The following is a 17355-nucleotide window of genomic DNA, read 5'->3' as shown; positions in this document are numbered from 1 at the left end:
CAGATGGAATCTCAGTGTAGTTTGATTTACATCTCCCTGATTGCTATGATGTTGGACATTTTTTATGCTTTTATTGGTCATTTGTGTCTCTTGTGAAGTATCTATTTAGTTCTTTTTTTTTTCTTTTTTTTTTTTTTTTTTGGTGGTACTGCGGATGGAACCCTTCTCCAGGCTACACTCCCAGACCTATTTTATACTTATTTTGGAAGCAGGGTCCCTTAGGCCAGTGAGGCTGGATTCCAACCTGCACGATCCTCCTGTTTCTGCCTCCCAAGTGTGCACCACCATGCCCGGCTGAAGTGTCTATTTAGTTCTTGTGTTATCTCTTTAATGTTAAGTCTCTTAAGTTCTTTGTATATTATAGATATTAGTCCTTTATCAGAGGAATAGCTGGTAAAGATCTTCTCCCACTCTATAGGCTCTCTCTTTAGACTCTTGATAGTTTCCTTTTATAAGCAGAAGCTTTATAGTTTAATGCCATCCCGTTTATTAGTTCTTGTTTTAATTTATGATCTTTGGGGGGGGGTCTCACTGAGAAAGTTTCTACCTATGCCTTTATGTAGAAGTGTTGGACCTATGCCCTCTTTTAATAATTTCAAAGTCTCTGGTCTAATTTTCAGATCTTTGATCCATCTTGAGTTTACTCTTGTGCAGAATGAGAGATAGGGATTTAATTTCATTTTTCTACAAATGGATAATTAGTTTTCCAACACCATTTGAAGAAAGGCCTGTCTTTTTTCCAGCATATGTGTTTAGCACCTTTGTCAAAAATCAATTGACTATAAGTATATGGATTGGTTTCTGCATCTTCCATTCTGTTCCATTGGTCTATGTGTCTGTTTTTGTTCCTAAACCATGTTATTTTTATTACTAGAGTTCTGTAGTATAATTTGAAGTCAGAAATTATGATGCCTCCTGCATGGTTCTTATTGCTGAAAATTGCTTTGGTTATTCTGTGTTTTTTGTTTCTCTATATAAAATTTAGAATCAGACTTATTTTTCTAGGTTAGTCCTCTTAGATAAGCAGGATAAATATTATCAAAATGGCCATTCTGCCAAAAGTAATCTACAGAGTCAATGCCATCCCTATAAAAATACCAATGTCATTCTTTGCAGTGATTTATTTTGTGCATTTTGTAATAGCTCCACTAAAGAGGAAAATAGCACTATTGCCTCCTGGAGGGACAGTAATGGGAATCATTGGCCCAAAAGGCAGCGCAGTGAACAAACACCCTTTGCTCCTTTGCCTAAGGATAGAAACCGAAGATTGTCCACAAATAAATGCTGTGGAAATGTATCTCACTTGAGGTCAGATTCAAAGTGAAAATAAGGAATTACCAGAATTAACCTCAGTCTATTACCTCCCTACACAAAGACAAAGCAAAATGTGAAGGATTACAAGTTAAAAGGTCAAAAATGAAATAAAAAAGGAGAGAAGAAATCATGGTGACTATGAATAATATACTAAATTCCATAAGAGAAAAGGTTAATAAATTCACCTATATAAGGTAGCACACTTCAGAAAGAGAAAAATAAATTAGAATATAAATATCAACTGGAAAAATATTTGCAGCCATACTATACAATAATTTTATAATTATTACAAATTTCCTAGCTTTATGATTTCCTAGAAATGAAAAAGGAAGGGAATAGAAAAATGAGCAAAGAATGCAAGCAGACAGATCCCGGAACACAGCTATGATGACCCGTATACATAAGAAATGACACTTGGTGTGACTAATAACAGGAGAAAGTTAAGTGAAAAACTACAGTGAAATGCCATTTTAAACCTATCAGATTAGCAAAAATGTAAGCCTGACAACTCATTCAGTTGGCAAGCTGTGGGAAAACAGGTACTTTCTTATCTTATTGACAGTCATATAAACTAGAGCAACAACCTCTAGGAAGAAAAGTCTAGCAGTATCTATCAAAGTACCAAATAACCACTTAAGTACCAAAGTACCACTTAACCAGCAACCCTACTCTGGGAATTCATCCTGCAGCTTAGCTTGTACATTTACAAAATAATTTGTTTTCAAAGTTATTTTTTGACCATTGTTTGTAATAGTAAAATTCTGGGAACAACTCAAGTATTCATCTGTCTATATATAAAATATATATATATATATATATATATATATATTGGGTCTGGGATGGAACTCAGGTGCATCCTACCTCTGAGCTACACACCTGTCCTATTTTTTATTCTTTATTTTAGAACAGGGTCTCCTAAGTTGCAAAGGCCCTCACTAAGTAGCTGAGGCTATCCGCAAATCATGATTCTCTGGTTTCAGCCTCCTGAATGCTGGGATTACAAGTGTGTGCCACCGCGCCCAGTGTGTGTGTGTGTGTGTGTGTGTGTGTGTGTATTTTTTTTTTCAGTTCTGGGGGTGGAACCCAGGGGCATTCAACCTCCGAGCTATACCTCCTGCCCTATTTTTTATTCTTTATTTTGAAACAAGGTCTCACTGAGTTGCAGAGGGCCTCACTAAGTAGCTGAGGCTGTCTGAAAACTGCGATCCTCTGGTCTCAGCCTCCCGAATGCAGAGATTACAAGCGTGCACCACCACGCCCAGCTATATGTATGTTTTTTTAAGGACATTCTAACACATGCATATTTTAGGACATTATACACCGGTAGAGAAGGTTCTCCAAGTCATCCTAAGTAAAAGGCAAAAATTTAGAAAAATGTACAAAGTGGGGAGTGTAGTAATATAGATTTGTATTTGCTTGCATTTGCATAGAGAAAATGTGGAAGAATATATTAGAAACTAATGATGCTGGCCGCTTCTGTAGGGAGGTGGAAACCACGTAGAGAGACTGGTAGGAGCAGTGTTATTTAAGTTTGAAAAAGAAGTTTTAAATGAAACTTTCAAAAGCTCCTTAAATAATTTATAAAGTTCAGCTAGGGATATAGCTCAGTGGTAGAGAGCTCACCTAACTTGCTTGAGGCTCTGGGTTTCAATCCCCAGCACCACGAAAACAATCATAAGGTTTAGAACATAAACAGTCTAAAGTTTGAGAACAGCTCGATTAAGGTAAGGAACAAAGGTTATGTTTCTGCTCAAGTTTGGTTATTGAAACCATTCTTCTGAAACACATTCATCAAATTCCTATCTAGGAAGGGGAAATGGGCAGAGAATTCTATAGTTTGCCTACAGGGTTTAGACTAATCTAATATTAAGCTTCCATTAAAGTTTTGTTGTTGTAAGAATTAAAGAAACTCGAGGGGCCTCCATTTCAGCAAAGGGTGAAGTTCATAAGTTAGATATGCATAAGATGGACTCTGTTGTTCAGTGATCATATTTCTGAAGTGTGCCAACTCAAATGTAGAGTTGCACTTTCAGAAGTGTAGCTGTACCCTCTGAGGCCCTAGGAAGTCACGTTTGAAATCTGAGTTGTCCTAGGGAATTCTGGGAGTGATAATTAATATCACATGTGAGGGTCGTGGAGGTGACCAAAGCCAGAAATCTTTTTTTTTTTTTGTGTGTGTGTGTGTGTGTGTGTGTGTTACTGGGGATTAAACTCATAGCAATCTACCTCCAAGCCATACCCCCAGCCCTTTTTATGTTTTGTTTTGAAACAGGGTCTAACTTGGTTGCTGAGAGTCTCACTATACTGCTGAAACTGTCCTTGAACCTGTGATCCTCCTTTCTCAGCCTCCCAAGTACTGAGATTCCAGGCATGTGCCATCTAATTTTTCTGAGTTCTTCATATGTCGTGGATATTTACCCTCTGTCAGATCAATAGTTTGCACATACTTTCTCCCATTCTGTAGAAAGTCTCTTCACTCTGTTGTTTTCTCGCCCATGCAAAAGCTCTTGTTTGATGTAATCTCATTTCACTTTTGTTTTCAGTGTTTTTTTTTCTTTTTTTTAATTGGTGCACTGTATTCATACATCATAGTGGGATACAAACTTTTGTAGACATACATGCACACATCGCCCAGTCAGCCCCCACCCGATCCCCACCCCGTTCTCTCCCCATCCCTCCTTCCCATGCTTGGCTTAGTGGTTGACATCTAGTATTATAGCAATTTATCCAAAATTAAAAATGATAATCTCACATAACAGTTTCATTTGTCTGATACCAAGCTTTTGATGACTTAAAGATAACATTTCAATATTTCTTTTTGCTTTCTTTCTTACCAGAGAATATTTTTTTCTATTTTTTAGGTGAAACTATCATATATTTATATATTTATTTTTCAGGAAAAAAATCTATCCTAATATGGAATATGGACTCTAGATACCCAAAATGATCTCGAAAAAGAACAAAGCTAAAAGATATATATTTTCTGATTTCAAACCATATAAAGCTACAATAATTGAAACAGTATAGTACTGTTCTAAAGGCAGATATATAAACCATTGGAGTTAAATAAAAGCCTAGAGCTAAATTCTTCCCTATATTGTCAAGTTATTTTTGACAAGGTTTCCACGAACATTTGGTGGTGAAAATGATAATCTTTTAACTAAATATTGTTGAAAAATAATACTTACATGGAAAAGAATAAAATTGGACCCTTACCTAATCCCATATACAAATATTAACTCAAAATAGATAAAAGACCTAAATATAAATCTTAAGACTATAAACTTTTAGAAGAAAATCTGGGTCATAAAACCTCACAACATTGAAATTGGCAGTGATTTCTTGGATATGATTTCAATGGCACAGGCAACAGAAGAGTATATAAACTCCCTAAAAAATAAAAAAAATATTGTATATCCAAAGCCAATGTAAACAGAGTTAACAGTTACTAATAGAATGGGATAAAATATTTCCAAATGCTATATCTGAAGGTATATTAATATTCCAACTAGACATCCTAAAAATTAACAACAATAAAGGCAAACAATACAATTTAGAGATAGGTAAAAGACTAACATAAATAATGAATCTCCACAGATAACCAATCTTAGTTGTCTGTTGGATGGAAAATCTTGTTTCTCTGGTTCTGGTGTTTGTTACCTATTTCTTCTTTGTAGTTAATCTCTTTGAGTATTTTCTCTAGCGCTGGTTTTGAAGACATAAATTCCTTCAGTTTCTGTTTGTCATGAAAGCTTCTTATTTCTCCATCTAATTTGATAGAAAGTTTTGCTGGGTAGGAAATTTTTGGCTGGAAGTTGTTTTCTTTCAGAGTTTGGAATATGTTACTCCAAGCCCTTCTGGCTCTCATGACTTGGTTTGGGAAGTCTGGAGTGATTCTAATTGGTTTGCCTCTGAATGTCACTTGGCCCTTTATTTTTGTTGCCTTTAAGATTCTCTGCTTGGCTTCCACATTGGCCATTTTGACAATTATGTGGCGTGGGGATCCTCTTCTCCGATCCTGTCTAAAGGGAGTTCTATAAGTTTCCTGGACCTGTGTATCGACCTCTTACTCTATGTTTGGAAAATTTTCTGCTATTACTTCCTTGAAGAGATTGTTGATCCCTTTGGTTTCACTTTCTTTTCCCTCCTCCATTCCAATTATTCTTAGGTTAGCTCTCTTAAAATGGGCCCATATTTCTTCAATATCAGATTCCTGCTGTCGGATATTTTTTCCTAGATTAGAAACTATGCGTTCATTTTTGGATTGCTCATCTTCTAAGAGCGAGATTCTGTTCTCCATGTGGTCTAATCGGTTGTTCATGCTTTGAATTGAGGCCTTTACTTCATTAATTGCATCCTTTATCTCTTTTTGGCTCTCTCTGAGTTCTTTTCAAAGCACCTCTATTATTTCTACAGTTATTTTCCTGATTTGATCTTCTAGAAATCTCTGGTTTTCTGTTTTATCGGGTTCTGATGTTGTGGAGTTGTGGGCATTCATTGCTCCAGTGTTATTCCTCTTTCCCATGATTTCGGAAGTTTGTGCCTTCTCTGGGTTCTTCCCTTGGGTCACTATGATTTCACTTAAGGTGCTCTGGATCTCGAGTCTGTGGTATCTCAGACCCCACTACTCCTTTACTGGGTTGTATTACAGAGTCTCCGACCCAGGGAGTCGATAGAGGCTGCTTTAGGCTATGGGGGGTGCCAGGTTGCACGTTCTCCTATGGTGTGATATCTCTGCCACTGCCACTCCCCCTCTGGGTCAAGTCCCAGGGAGTACAGTACTGGGATTTCTCCTCTGTGGTCTGCAATTTGACTCACTGTTCTTGAGTACACAGATGTAGCTGTACTGGACTCAGTGAATTCACTGCTGCTGCCGCCGGTGGCAATATGGCGCCGCTGCAACACCCTCGGCCGTGAGGCTGGCGTATTTTTTCTTCTCTGATTTTGAGTTCCACTCTGAGTCCCTGCAGCGTATGCTGAGCTCAGCCACTGGGAGCTTTAGATGCTCCCTGTGCTGAAAGATCCCGCCTGGCAGTTCCGCAGCGGCTCACCTCGGCTTGCTGTGGCCGTCCAGTGAATTCGCCGCTGCCGCTGGCAGTATGCCAGAAATCTTGAATTCAGCAACATTAGTAGTAACTTTTATTTGTTACCTTCCACAGGATGCTATACAACACAAATCATTTATTGGACCTGAAAAGAAACTAGAACAAGGAAACATTGAGGACGCATTTCAACGTGTCGATCAAGTCATTGAAGGTGAGTTCCTAGCTTTTTATCAGGGCAGCTATTAATATATTGGTGCTGCTTTAACTGATGATGTTGTTTCATAGAAGTTGGATGAAACTGATGGATCTTAATTCTTCTCATGGAAATTTATTTTTCTCATGGAAATTAATGAAGAGAGGGACATTCCAGAACATCAGACTCAGACAGGAGGGGGAATTTTATGAAGGAATTTGATTCCTTAGCCAAAGAATTTATATTGGTTCCCTGGACTATAGAAAAAAACATTTGGGTATTTGAGTAGAAAGATGATAGGATTAAAGCTGCCCTGATATGCACCTGCAAATTCAGTTTGGGTTAAAATGGGAAGAGGGAGTCAGATGTGGTGACACACACTTGTAATTCCAGTACTTGGGAGGCTGAGACAGGAGGATCGGAGGTTTGCCTCCTCAATTTAGTGAAATTCTCTGCAACTTAGTGAGACCCTGTTTCAAAATAAAAGAACAAAAGTGAACTGGGGGTATAGCTCAGAGGTTGAATGCCCCTGGGTTGAAGTGTCCACAAGTGATGGATCAAAGGTTACCCCAAGGAGAGTTAAGGGTACAGTACAGTAAGGAGGAGAATGTAGGTGTGATAGATATTTAGATACTGACCAAATGTGATGAGCAAAAGAGAATCCAGGAGGATGCTGATATTAGAAATGTGTTGACGAGGGGAAAGGTAATATCATTAATGGCATGGGGACATTCTGTCATGTCTGAAGGCAGGCAGAAGATGAGAGATCCGGGGAGCCAGCAGGCACTCATGGGCACTGTCCACAGGCAGTTAGGAAGAAATCTCCAGTGCTTTGAGAAATTCTGGGGCTAGAGGTGCTGGAGATGTGGGTGTGGGAGAAGCCATGAAAGTGAATGAAGTTACCAAAAAGAGAATAATATAAAAAAAAACCATCTTAAAAGTATATATGGTGGTGCACGCTTGTAATCCCAGCATTCAGGAGGTGGAGACTGGAGGATCGCGGTTTGTGGACAGCCTCAGCTACTTAGTGAGGCCCTTTGCAACTCAGTGAAACCCTGTTTCAAAAAATAAAAAGAATTAAAAATAGGACCGGGAGTGTAGCTCAGAGGTAGAATGCCTCTGGGTTCCATTCCCAGTACCACACACACACAAAAAAAGACTTGAACTTTAAGACCAAACTCTGATGTCAAGAAGAAGAAAAGAGGAATTATTATGGTTAAAAGAAAAACTTGAGATGAATTAAATTTAACAGGTTTAGTTGAGCAAAGAATGACTCCTCAATTGGGCAGCCCTCAGAACCAGAAGAGGCTCAGAGAGCTCTGCTCTGCAATGTGGGCAGAGATCTACAGAGAGAAAACAGAAACAAGGTCCAGAAACAGCCTGAAGAGCTACAGCCCAGGCTGGCCTTATTCAGACATGGCCTGGCCAGCTGGCAGCCTGTGATTGGCTAAAGTTCAGTTACTGTGATTGGCTGAGACTTGGCTGTTATTAAAAATAATAATAAACACTCCTAAGTTAGGGTTTTAGTTTGTTTATGAACTAAGTTGGATTGCAGTTTTTCTACTAGGAACTCATGTTATAGAGGCATCCTTGGGCCAGATTCAGTTTAATTTAGTGCTGTGATTGATTAATGAAAATTATAGCCACCAAATACATGGGAGGAGAAGGGATAAGGAGAGAGACAGAAACAGAGAATGAGAAAAATAGCCTGAAGACAGAATCTGTAGTGATGCACTCAGCTGGAGTTATTATTGAAGTCTTCTGGACACTCAAGGGGTATGAATTGAAGGGCTGCATATATACACATATATATGGCATATATACATATACATACATATGTGCAAATATATGTGTATGTGTATTTGATACTGGGGATTGAATCCAGAGGCATTCTACCTCTGAGCTACAATACCAGCCCTTTTACATTTTTATTTTGAAACAGGTTCTCGCTAGGTTGTCAAGGGTCTTGCTAAGTTTCTGAAGCTATCCTCAAACCTGTGATCCTCCTATCTCATCCTCTCAAGTACTGATATTACAGTTGTGCTATTACGAATACTGGGATCACATACCCGACTTGCCATATAGATCTTTGATACCAGATCATTTTTGTTTGTTTGTTTGTTTGTTTGTTTGTCGTGGTACTGGGGTTCCTGGAAACCCTTCTACCTCGGGGCTACACTCCCAGACACCTATTTTTTATATTTTTATTTGGAAACAAGGTCTCTTAAAGCCAGTGAGACTGGCTTCAAACCTGCGTGATCCTCCCGTCTCTGCCTCCTAAGTGCGGGGATTACAAGCGTGCGCCACCACGCCCGGCATCCAGATCATTTTTAAATGTATATTTATGGATTGATCACTAATGCTTCCCCAAGTCTTTTCAGTTGCCCCAGCACTTTTCCACACCACCTCCACCTTCTTGACTGCAGACACAGTTTATTTTCAATACCCGTGATTAATATAGGTTTCTGGAGCTTTTACTTCCTGTTTAAGTGAATTTGGGGGGAAAATAGAGATTTTTACCCTCTATTCCTTCCTTCCTCCTTCCCCCTCACTTACACCCATTGATTCTTCATATCTGATGTCCCTGTGGGGCTGTTTGGTTTGTGGCCCTGGATGAACCCAGGGCCCACACTTGCCAGGCAAGCTCTCTACCTCTGAACTACCTCCAGCCCCACTGTGGGTTTTAATGAAGTTCTTTCAACTCAGTGGATGCTGAGTTGTGGTTTGAATTTTAATCTTTCTAGCAAATAGATGGAAAATGATATGGCTGAGTGTCACTGTTGAGGTAGGAGTTTCCATTTATTATGTAAAGTCGGCTCTGCCCCCAGGCGATGGCATTACAGAAATGGATTTACCCGTGGGGGAAGAACATCTCATTATTTATTCTTACAAGAGTTATGCATCAAATCAGTAACTAGTTTCTAGTTTTGAGATCACTCCTACATGGAGGGGAAGAGAAAGGAAGTCAAGTGTGTGGGAGATTTTGAAATTGTATAAAATTGCTCAATTATAATAAATACACAAAAATAATGTATATAAATGTGATTGTATGTATTAATGTAATGTATATAAAATATGTATGTATCATAGCTGCATAGGGCAACTGGACCAAATTATAATGATTCTTTGAAATCAAGAAAGGAAGCCAAATCTTATCCCCAAAATAATATTAATATTTAGTAAAATATACCAAATTCTGGCCTGAGTAGACCTAAGTCAAGCACCTTATCTTCTTGCTCTGTCCAAAAGGGGAAGTGCACTTTGGTGGACAGGAGCATTTTTATATGGAAACGCAAAGTGTACGTGTGGTACCAAAGGCAGAGGACAAAGAAATGGACATATACGTGTCAAGCCAGGATGCGGCATTCACACAGGTGGGCTCCTCTCTGATCACCATGGCTTATGCCACAGTTGTGGAACTGCTAAGTGAGGCATTGTCATTCTGATTTGTAGCTTGAAACCAAGGTAATGAGGTGAAGCTTAACATTAAGGTTGAACATCAAGACAGAAGCAAAATCCTAGCCCTAATCCTTAACCAGTTTCCTATAGTCTTCTACAAAATTCCCACTCTTTCATCTCAGATAATGACTGTCTCTTACTTCATTAGAAAAAAAAAAATCAAGGCCATCAGGAATGAACGGCCCGAGTCCCCTTGTCCCCTCCCCACCCCATCACATGCACAGTGTCTAGGATGAGAGGTCCTCCATCCTCTCCAGGGCCAATCTTTACACCTGCACCTTTGGTCACACTCACCCCCACAATTCTATCTTCCATGTTCTATGCCTTTAACTTGGCAATTCTTCAATACTTGATTCTGATTGGTCCGTAAACTCAGGTCTGCCTCATTCTTAATAGAACCCTCCCTGGCTACCCCCGGTAGCTATTGTTCTCTCTCTCCAAGTTTTTCAGACAGTTGCCCGCGCTCCCTGCTCCCTTACTCCCCATGGGCCCCTCCAGTTGCCACTTCAGCCAAAGTTCCCAGTCGTCTGCTGCTCTTCTGTCCTCTCTGGATGTCCCTGCTGCCTTCCACACTGACCCATCCAGTCATCCACACTCTCAAAGCACCTGACTTGCAGATGCTGATAAGTTTCTACTTATGCTTAATGATTGAGCTCTTTCCACTGACCTATCCAGTCGTCCACACTCTCAAAACACCTGACTTGCCAGATGCTGATGAGTTTCTACTTATGCTTAATGATTGAGCTCTTTCAAAATAAAAATCTAAGTAGTAAAACAAAAAGAAATAACATACACTACACATACATGTAGGTCTATACAACACATATGTTGGTGAACATTAACTCCTATATGGATCACTTTCAAATAGTCCCACTTGGCTGGCTGATATCATTGGTTTTATATTTGGTTTTGGAGTGTTTTTTTTTTTTTTTGTGTGTGTGTGTGTGTGTGTAGTACTGGGGGTAGAACCCAGGGGCTTTTCTACCTCCGGGCTATCCTCCCAGACATATTTTATAATTTATTTGGAAACAGGGTCTCACTAAGTTGCTGAGAGCCTCACTCAGTAGCTGAGGCTGGCTTTGAACCTGTGCGATCCTCCTGTCTCAGCCTCCCAAGTGCTGGGATTACAAGCGTGCGCCACCACACCCGGCCCTGGAGTGTTTTTTTGTTTTTTGTTTTTCCTTCTGATGTAGCATCAAACCCAGGATTTTTCATTGCTTTTCTCTTTAATCTCATTGAAGCCAGGTGTGGTGGCTCACACTTGTAATCCCAGCATTTGGGAGGCTGAAACAGGAGGATAGCGATTCGAGGACAGCCTCAGCTACTACTTAGTGAGGCCCTTTGTAACTAGTGAGACCCTGTTTCAAAAAATAAAGAATAAAAAATAGGTCTGGGAGTGGAGCTCAGAGGTAGAATGCCCCTGGGTTTTATGCCCAGTACCATACACACACACACACACACACACACACACACACACACACACACATACACATCTCACTGAATGCTTTCCCTAATATGTGAAAGCTAAGGGGAAGTGGGTTATAGGAGGAATTCTCGATGAAAAAGGAGAGCCTATAGAGGAGCAAATAAGGCAACCTAACTGAGGGGATGGGAGGGGGAAGAAGGAAACTCTCTAAAGCACATGATGTACTTAAACATATCCATGTCAATCACTAAGCCAAGCATGGGAAGGAGGGATGGGAGGGAATGAGGTGAGGATCGGGTAAGGGCTAATTGGATGATGTGTGCCTGTATGTCTGCATGTTTTTTAATCCCATTATGATGTATGACTACAACGCACCAATAAAATTTTCTTTAAATCTCACTGAATCCAAAACAATTATCAAGGCTATTTTTTCTTTCATGACATAGATATTTTTGGGGAGATTTGGTCAGCAAGATATCCCTTAGTTTATTCCTGATGTTTGTCCCCTCCTAATTAGACTCAGGATACCAATTGGGGGCATAAGCATTCAGGACTGCCTTTGAGCTCACCACACGGGAGGCGCGTGACGTTGCTGGCCCCACACTATTTCTGGTGTCTGGTCACTGGTGATGGTACAGCAGGCTTGTCCTGTGTAAAGATGCCTTTCCTACTTGGTCATGTAAGCTGCCTGTGGACCGCTTGTTTGCGACTGAGTGAACATTTGTTCCCCAGTAGTTTTAGTGTCACTGATAATTCTTGCCTGGTAATTTCTTCGGACTCCATTATACATTCTACCTTTATTACTGAGCACTCTTCTGAAAAGAGCATTAAACAGGTTTTTTTGCATCACTATGGACTTACATGTGTTTTTTTTTTTTTAAAAAAAAAAAACACATTAATATGTCCACAGACATTCCAGCCATTATGGTTTTTGGTGGTCAAATTGCCCAATTTGAGTCAATAGAAGCACCTTGAAGCTGGATTCTTCAGTATTTTGATATAGATCCATCTGCTTTTCAGAATTTTCTTACTTTTTGGATCAACATATGTTTCAGGCTTATGTTGACCTTTTCTTGCCCCAAACCTGGAATTGGCCTTCACTTCAATAAGCCCTGGTTGCACTGAATGGAGAATAGTATTTAGAAGCCAAATCAGGTGCTAAGTGTGTTCAGTGCTCCTGGGGTAGCATTGCTCTTGGGCTCTTTCAATGTACAGAGATTAAAAAGATAGGATCATACTGGTAGCAAATAATTCCAGTCCAATTACTGGACGAGGTTTTTTCTCCCTTTCCAGCATTCCATATTTACAGCTCTCTTCGGCCATAGTGAGATCCCTGGCTCCCTAAGCTCTACTGTCCATACATTTATTCATTTGTTCAATCCTATAATACATACAAAGTAGTTTCAGAATCGCTACATTAAATATTACTAGCAGCAAAATTACCAAGTCATGATTATGCTTGTAATCCCCGCACTTGGGAGGCTGAGACAGGAGGATCGCACAGGTTTGAAGCCAGCCTCAGCTACTGAGTGAGGCTCTCAGCAACTTAGTGAGACCCTGTTTCCAAATAAAGTATAAAATAGGTCTGGAAGAATAGCCCAGAGGTAGAAAAGCCCCCGGGTTCCACCCCCAGTACCACCAAAAAAAAAAAAAAAACAAGTCACATGTAAGCTTTTTTTTTTATCCTTACAAACTTTTCCAGTAATAGTGTTTAGCCTGAGCACTGAGTTCAAAGCTTACGTGGATTTGTTTTGTGGCAATATCATTTCACAAATAGCTGTGTTCATTTGTTTCGGTTTATATTCTATTTCAGAAGATTTTTTCCATTGAAACTAAATGTTTGATGATATATAAAAATTTCCATAAATATTAATGGCTGGATATAATGCTTCAGTTATTGGTATTTCACTATCAAAGTATTTCCACTTACCTTCTGACTTCATGAGAATTTCTCTATGGGTCCCAGAACTTTTACATATTTGACTAATAATTTGTTCTTCTTGGTGCCCTGGCACACCAGAGAGTGTGATGTAGCCTCTCTTGCCCAGCTCTCTGACACAGACTATCTAGGTATGACCCCTGTAATAGGAGCCGCAAGCCTGGACTCAGGGTGTTTATCCTCATCTCTATTCCCCTTAGCTCCAGCCATGGTATTTTTGGCGTTCCCGGGACTCACATCATCCCCAGGCAGAAATGACTCAGCTAATATGGCTCTCTGGGCAGCATTCTTAATCCCTGATGCACATTGCAATTGCCTAGGAGTACTTTGAATGCTTGCTGATGCTTGCTCTCCTTTCCAGGATCAATTAGATCAAAATCCTTGGGCACAGGCCCCAATCACATTTGTTTGTTTTTAATTCCTGTTTTAGGGGGAAGCTACTTAGCAGATTTGCAAACTCTGGGCACAAGACTCTCAGCATGCCACCCATTTTCCATAACTATTGATAACAATCTATGAAAACTCTTTTTTTTTCTTGGAAATATATAATAATCAATTATGCATTCAGAAACTCTTAGAAATAATTTAAAATTTTATATAACTTTAATTATGGAGAATAAAATAGAAATTACATTTGTGATGTATTTATATTAATTTCCATTTACTTCTCCAAGAGTTGGTGAGTCTTCAGCCAGTGATAGCTAAAGACTGCTCTATCTTCTTTCTTGATTCCAACTCAGTGATGTTTCTGTTTCTAGTATCTTCCCTACTCCTACCCAGCTCCATAGACATCATTTCTTTTATTTTAGGCCCTTCTCAAACTACACCGATTATTCTCAGTGTCCACACACAGAATCTACTTACCATCACGTTTCCACAGAGGTGCCCCCTGTCGCTCACTGCCACAGAGGCCTCCGCTACACCATGGCCTTAATTCCAGCCACCTTGCAGCCCTACAGTTCACAGCATGTGTGAACTGTTGGTGGTACTCTGTGTGGTGGCTAGGAGACAGGAGGAATTTTTCCTGATTGATGCCTGAATTTCAAAACATGCATCCTCTACTGAGCAGAAGCATCGATTATATGAAGAGTGGAGGTGCCGTTCTGTAGATGTCCTCTCCTTCCTTACCATCACCACACATGCCTCAGTTGCTCAGCTCCCCTCCAGCCCACCGCTTCACCCCCTGGCCTGGGTCAGTGGCAGGCCCACATTTATCTTCACACTGCATGGATTGCTGATCAGCTCTGCTTGGCTGACTCAGGATCATCTTTATTATTTCTCTGTGGGTGGAATGTAGCTCCCTCTGAGTTCTTTTCTGCCAGCTCATTTATATAAGGTTTTAATGCTAATCTCTAAGGGAAAATAGTCTGGGGGACCCTTTTCAGGACTCTAAGGGCTGCAGAGCAGAGAATGAGGAGCCCGGTGTGAGCACTTCGTAATGTGATCTATCACTAATAAATTTTGAGAAGCAATAGCAGTTTGTTCTTTAACTAGGATTTTGTGGGCTTCTATAGCATTTTCTAAAATCACTCCCCCCAAATAGATAAAGAAATATATTTTATAATTGGTCGGTACATTTTTATTCTGGGCAGTGGGAAAATGATAGGAAATTTCTTTTTCTCTGAATGAAACTCTTACTCATGTGTGTTTTATATAACTTTCTGGGTGCCTGTAACCTACCCTGACTCACAGGAAATGGTGGCTTATGCCTTGGGAATTCCAAAGAACAGGATCAACTGCCATGTGAAAAGGGTTGGTGGAGCCTTCGGAGGAAAATCGAGCAAGCCTGGGCTCCTGGCGGCGGTGGCGGCTGTGGCTGCAAACAAGTGAGTGTATCTGTGAGCCCCACTCACAGGGGCTCGGGGCTCCCTGTACTCCAGTTCTCAGGCTCCGTTATAATAAATCCAAGAGGTTTCTCAAAGTTTCTCAAAGGATAAAGGCCAAGGGACTGCCAGCCCCATCCAGGCTTGATTAACGAGCCGCAGAAGTATGGCGGAGTTGGACACACTTGCCTCTGTGCTTTTCAGCTGAGTCCGCAATGCTGTGGATTCTGACCTAATACTTGTTCTGTATTTCTTGCTACAGTCCTTCCTATCTCTCTACAGCAAAGGAGATAAGAGTAAGTAAAACAGATAACTGGATTTATCAATAGTACTTATTGAGACATGGGCAAAACTTCATAGAAAAGAACCTTAAGACCTTGCCCTTGGGTGGCTTACTATTTCTTAAGGAAGATGATACCTGATAGCACATTAAAAATTGAATGCATTTAGAAGACCTGTCAAGAAACTGCTGACAGTCACGCTTCCTGGAAAAGTTAGGTGACAACATAGGAGCAGAAGGGTCCCTTTTCATTGAGCAATCTTTTGAACTTTTTGAATTGTGCAACATGTGCCTGCATTGCCTGTTCAGAAATAAATTATTTATAACCATGATCGCTGTACACAGCTAGCCAAGAATGATGATAGAGTACTGGGAGCAGCAGATTACAAATTCTGCCTCTCTAAGGCAGACCAGACCTGTTCTCAGGTAACTAAGCATCTAGGGCAGCACCCAGGGGTCGTGAGCACACATGCACACAACATTCCAAAAAAGAACACAATGCAAAAGCAGAAGACATATTTTAAATTTTAATAGACTTAGTTGAATGTAGGTAGAGCCTCATAAATGAAATAATCTTAAGTGAAATAGAAAGGAAAGGTTGGGTCAGTATGCCAAAGAGACTATATATGGGAGTCATGGTCAAAGTGATGTCTTCTTAGAGGTGTTTCTGCTGCCTTGTGGGGTAGAGTGAAGGTAGAAATGGCCAGAGATGACTCTGGAATTCCAGCAACTGTGGTTAGCTGACTGTAAAGAAAACGAGGCTCAAATGCGTGTGGCTATTTAAAAAGAAGAATTGAACCCTAGAACTGCTGCGGGAGAAGAAATGAATGGCAGGAGCTGAACATGAATTGGTACTTGAAAGGAGAATGGGAGAAACTAAAATTGAAAAGTGAACTTCCAACTCAGCTAGTCATTGATACCACTAATATAAATTAAGAGTCTGGCCACTAAAGTTAATAATAAAGGAATCACAAGCTGGTGCATGGCACAGTCCTGTAATTCCAGTACTTGGGAAGCTGAGACAGGAGGATCAGCAGGTTTGAGGCCAGTGCTCAGTAACTTAGCAAGTCCTTGTTTCAAAATTCAAAATATAAAAGGCTGGGAGCATAGCTCAGAAGTAGAGTGTTCCTGGGTTCAATCACCAGTAACACACACACACACACACTCACACTCACACACACACACACATAAAGGAATCACAGAAACATCAAACTTTAGAGGATTTTTAAATTCCCAAATTACTTTGAGGGAGAAATCCAATGAATCCAATGAATAGCTGTTGACTACTCTTAAAAAAAAAAAAAAAAAAAAAAAAAAACAAGAGAGTTAGGCCCAAAAAAATTCCAAAAAAGAAAAATTTTCTGTCATGACTCTTAAGAAAGATCAATGGAAAAGAAACTTCTTAAGCATACAGACAGCTCCTTGGCTGCCTCATCTATCAGAAAGAAGTAAGAGACTCTCCCTTCCTCCTCTTCCCTGGGAGAAGCTCTGGCCTGACTCTTATATGGTCAACGGGGGAGGGTGGTTCCTGGAACATTCTACAAACCTGAGCTCAAAATCTCAGCTCACTTTAAGTCATGATTCTACTTCTTTCTCCCTAGGACTGGCTGCCCAATCCGGTTTATTCTAGAGCGCGAGGATGACATGTTGATAACCGGAGGCCGCCACCCACTCCTGGGGACATATAAGGTCAGTGGATGGAAAGTGACTGCACACGACACAGAAGTCGGTGATCTGCCGACCTGTAGCTTCATGTACCCACAGAGCCCCGAGCTCAGCCACACACTGCGATGGCTGAGCCCTTTTCCAAACCTTGGCGCTGCATGATAAGACAGCTGAGTCACTGCACCTGAAACGAGAGAATCCTAACGTAGGG

The 17355-nt window shown here is 40.4% G+C and overlaps 1 protein-coding gene across 1 annotated transcript in view; it reads left to right on the top strand.

Moving 5' to 3' along the window:
* LOC308279788 (aldehyde oxidase 3-like) overlaps nt 1-17355 on the top strand; it is a gene marked incomplete at its 5' end in the record, with an annotated part of 100776 nt that overhangs the window by 49086 nt on the left and 34335 nt on the right. Inside the window, 4 exons of the mRNA XM_080719957.1 lie at nt 6474-6570; nt 9802-9926; nt 15069-15202; nt 17081-17168. Of these exons, the coding sequence (XP_080576083.1) occupies nt 6474-6570; nt 9802-9926; nt 15069-15202; nt 17081-17168 (444 nt within the window). The remainder of the gene's footprint in view (nt 1-6473; nt 6571-9801; nt 9927-15068; nt 15203-17080; nt 17169-17355) is intronic.

The sequence above is a fragment of the Muscardinus avellanarius genome, assembly GCF_963383645.1.
Source record: "Muscardinus avellanarius genome assembly, chromosome: 2".
Classification (NCBI taxonomy): Eukaryota; Metazoa; Chordata; class Mammalia; order Rodentia; family Gliridae; genus Muscardinus; species Muscardinus avellanarius.
The sequence above is the reverse complement of the archived record's forward strand: the minus strand, read 5'-3'. Positions and strand labels throughout refer to the sequence as shown.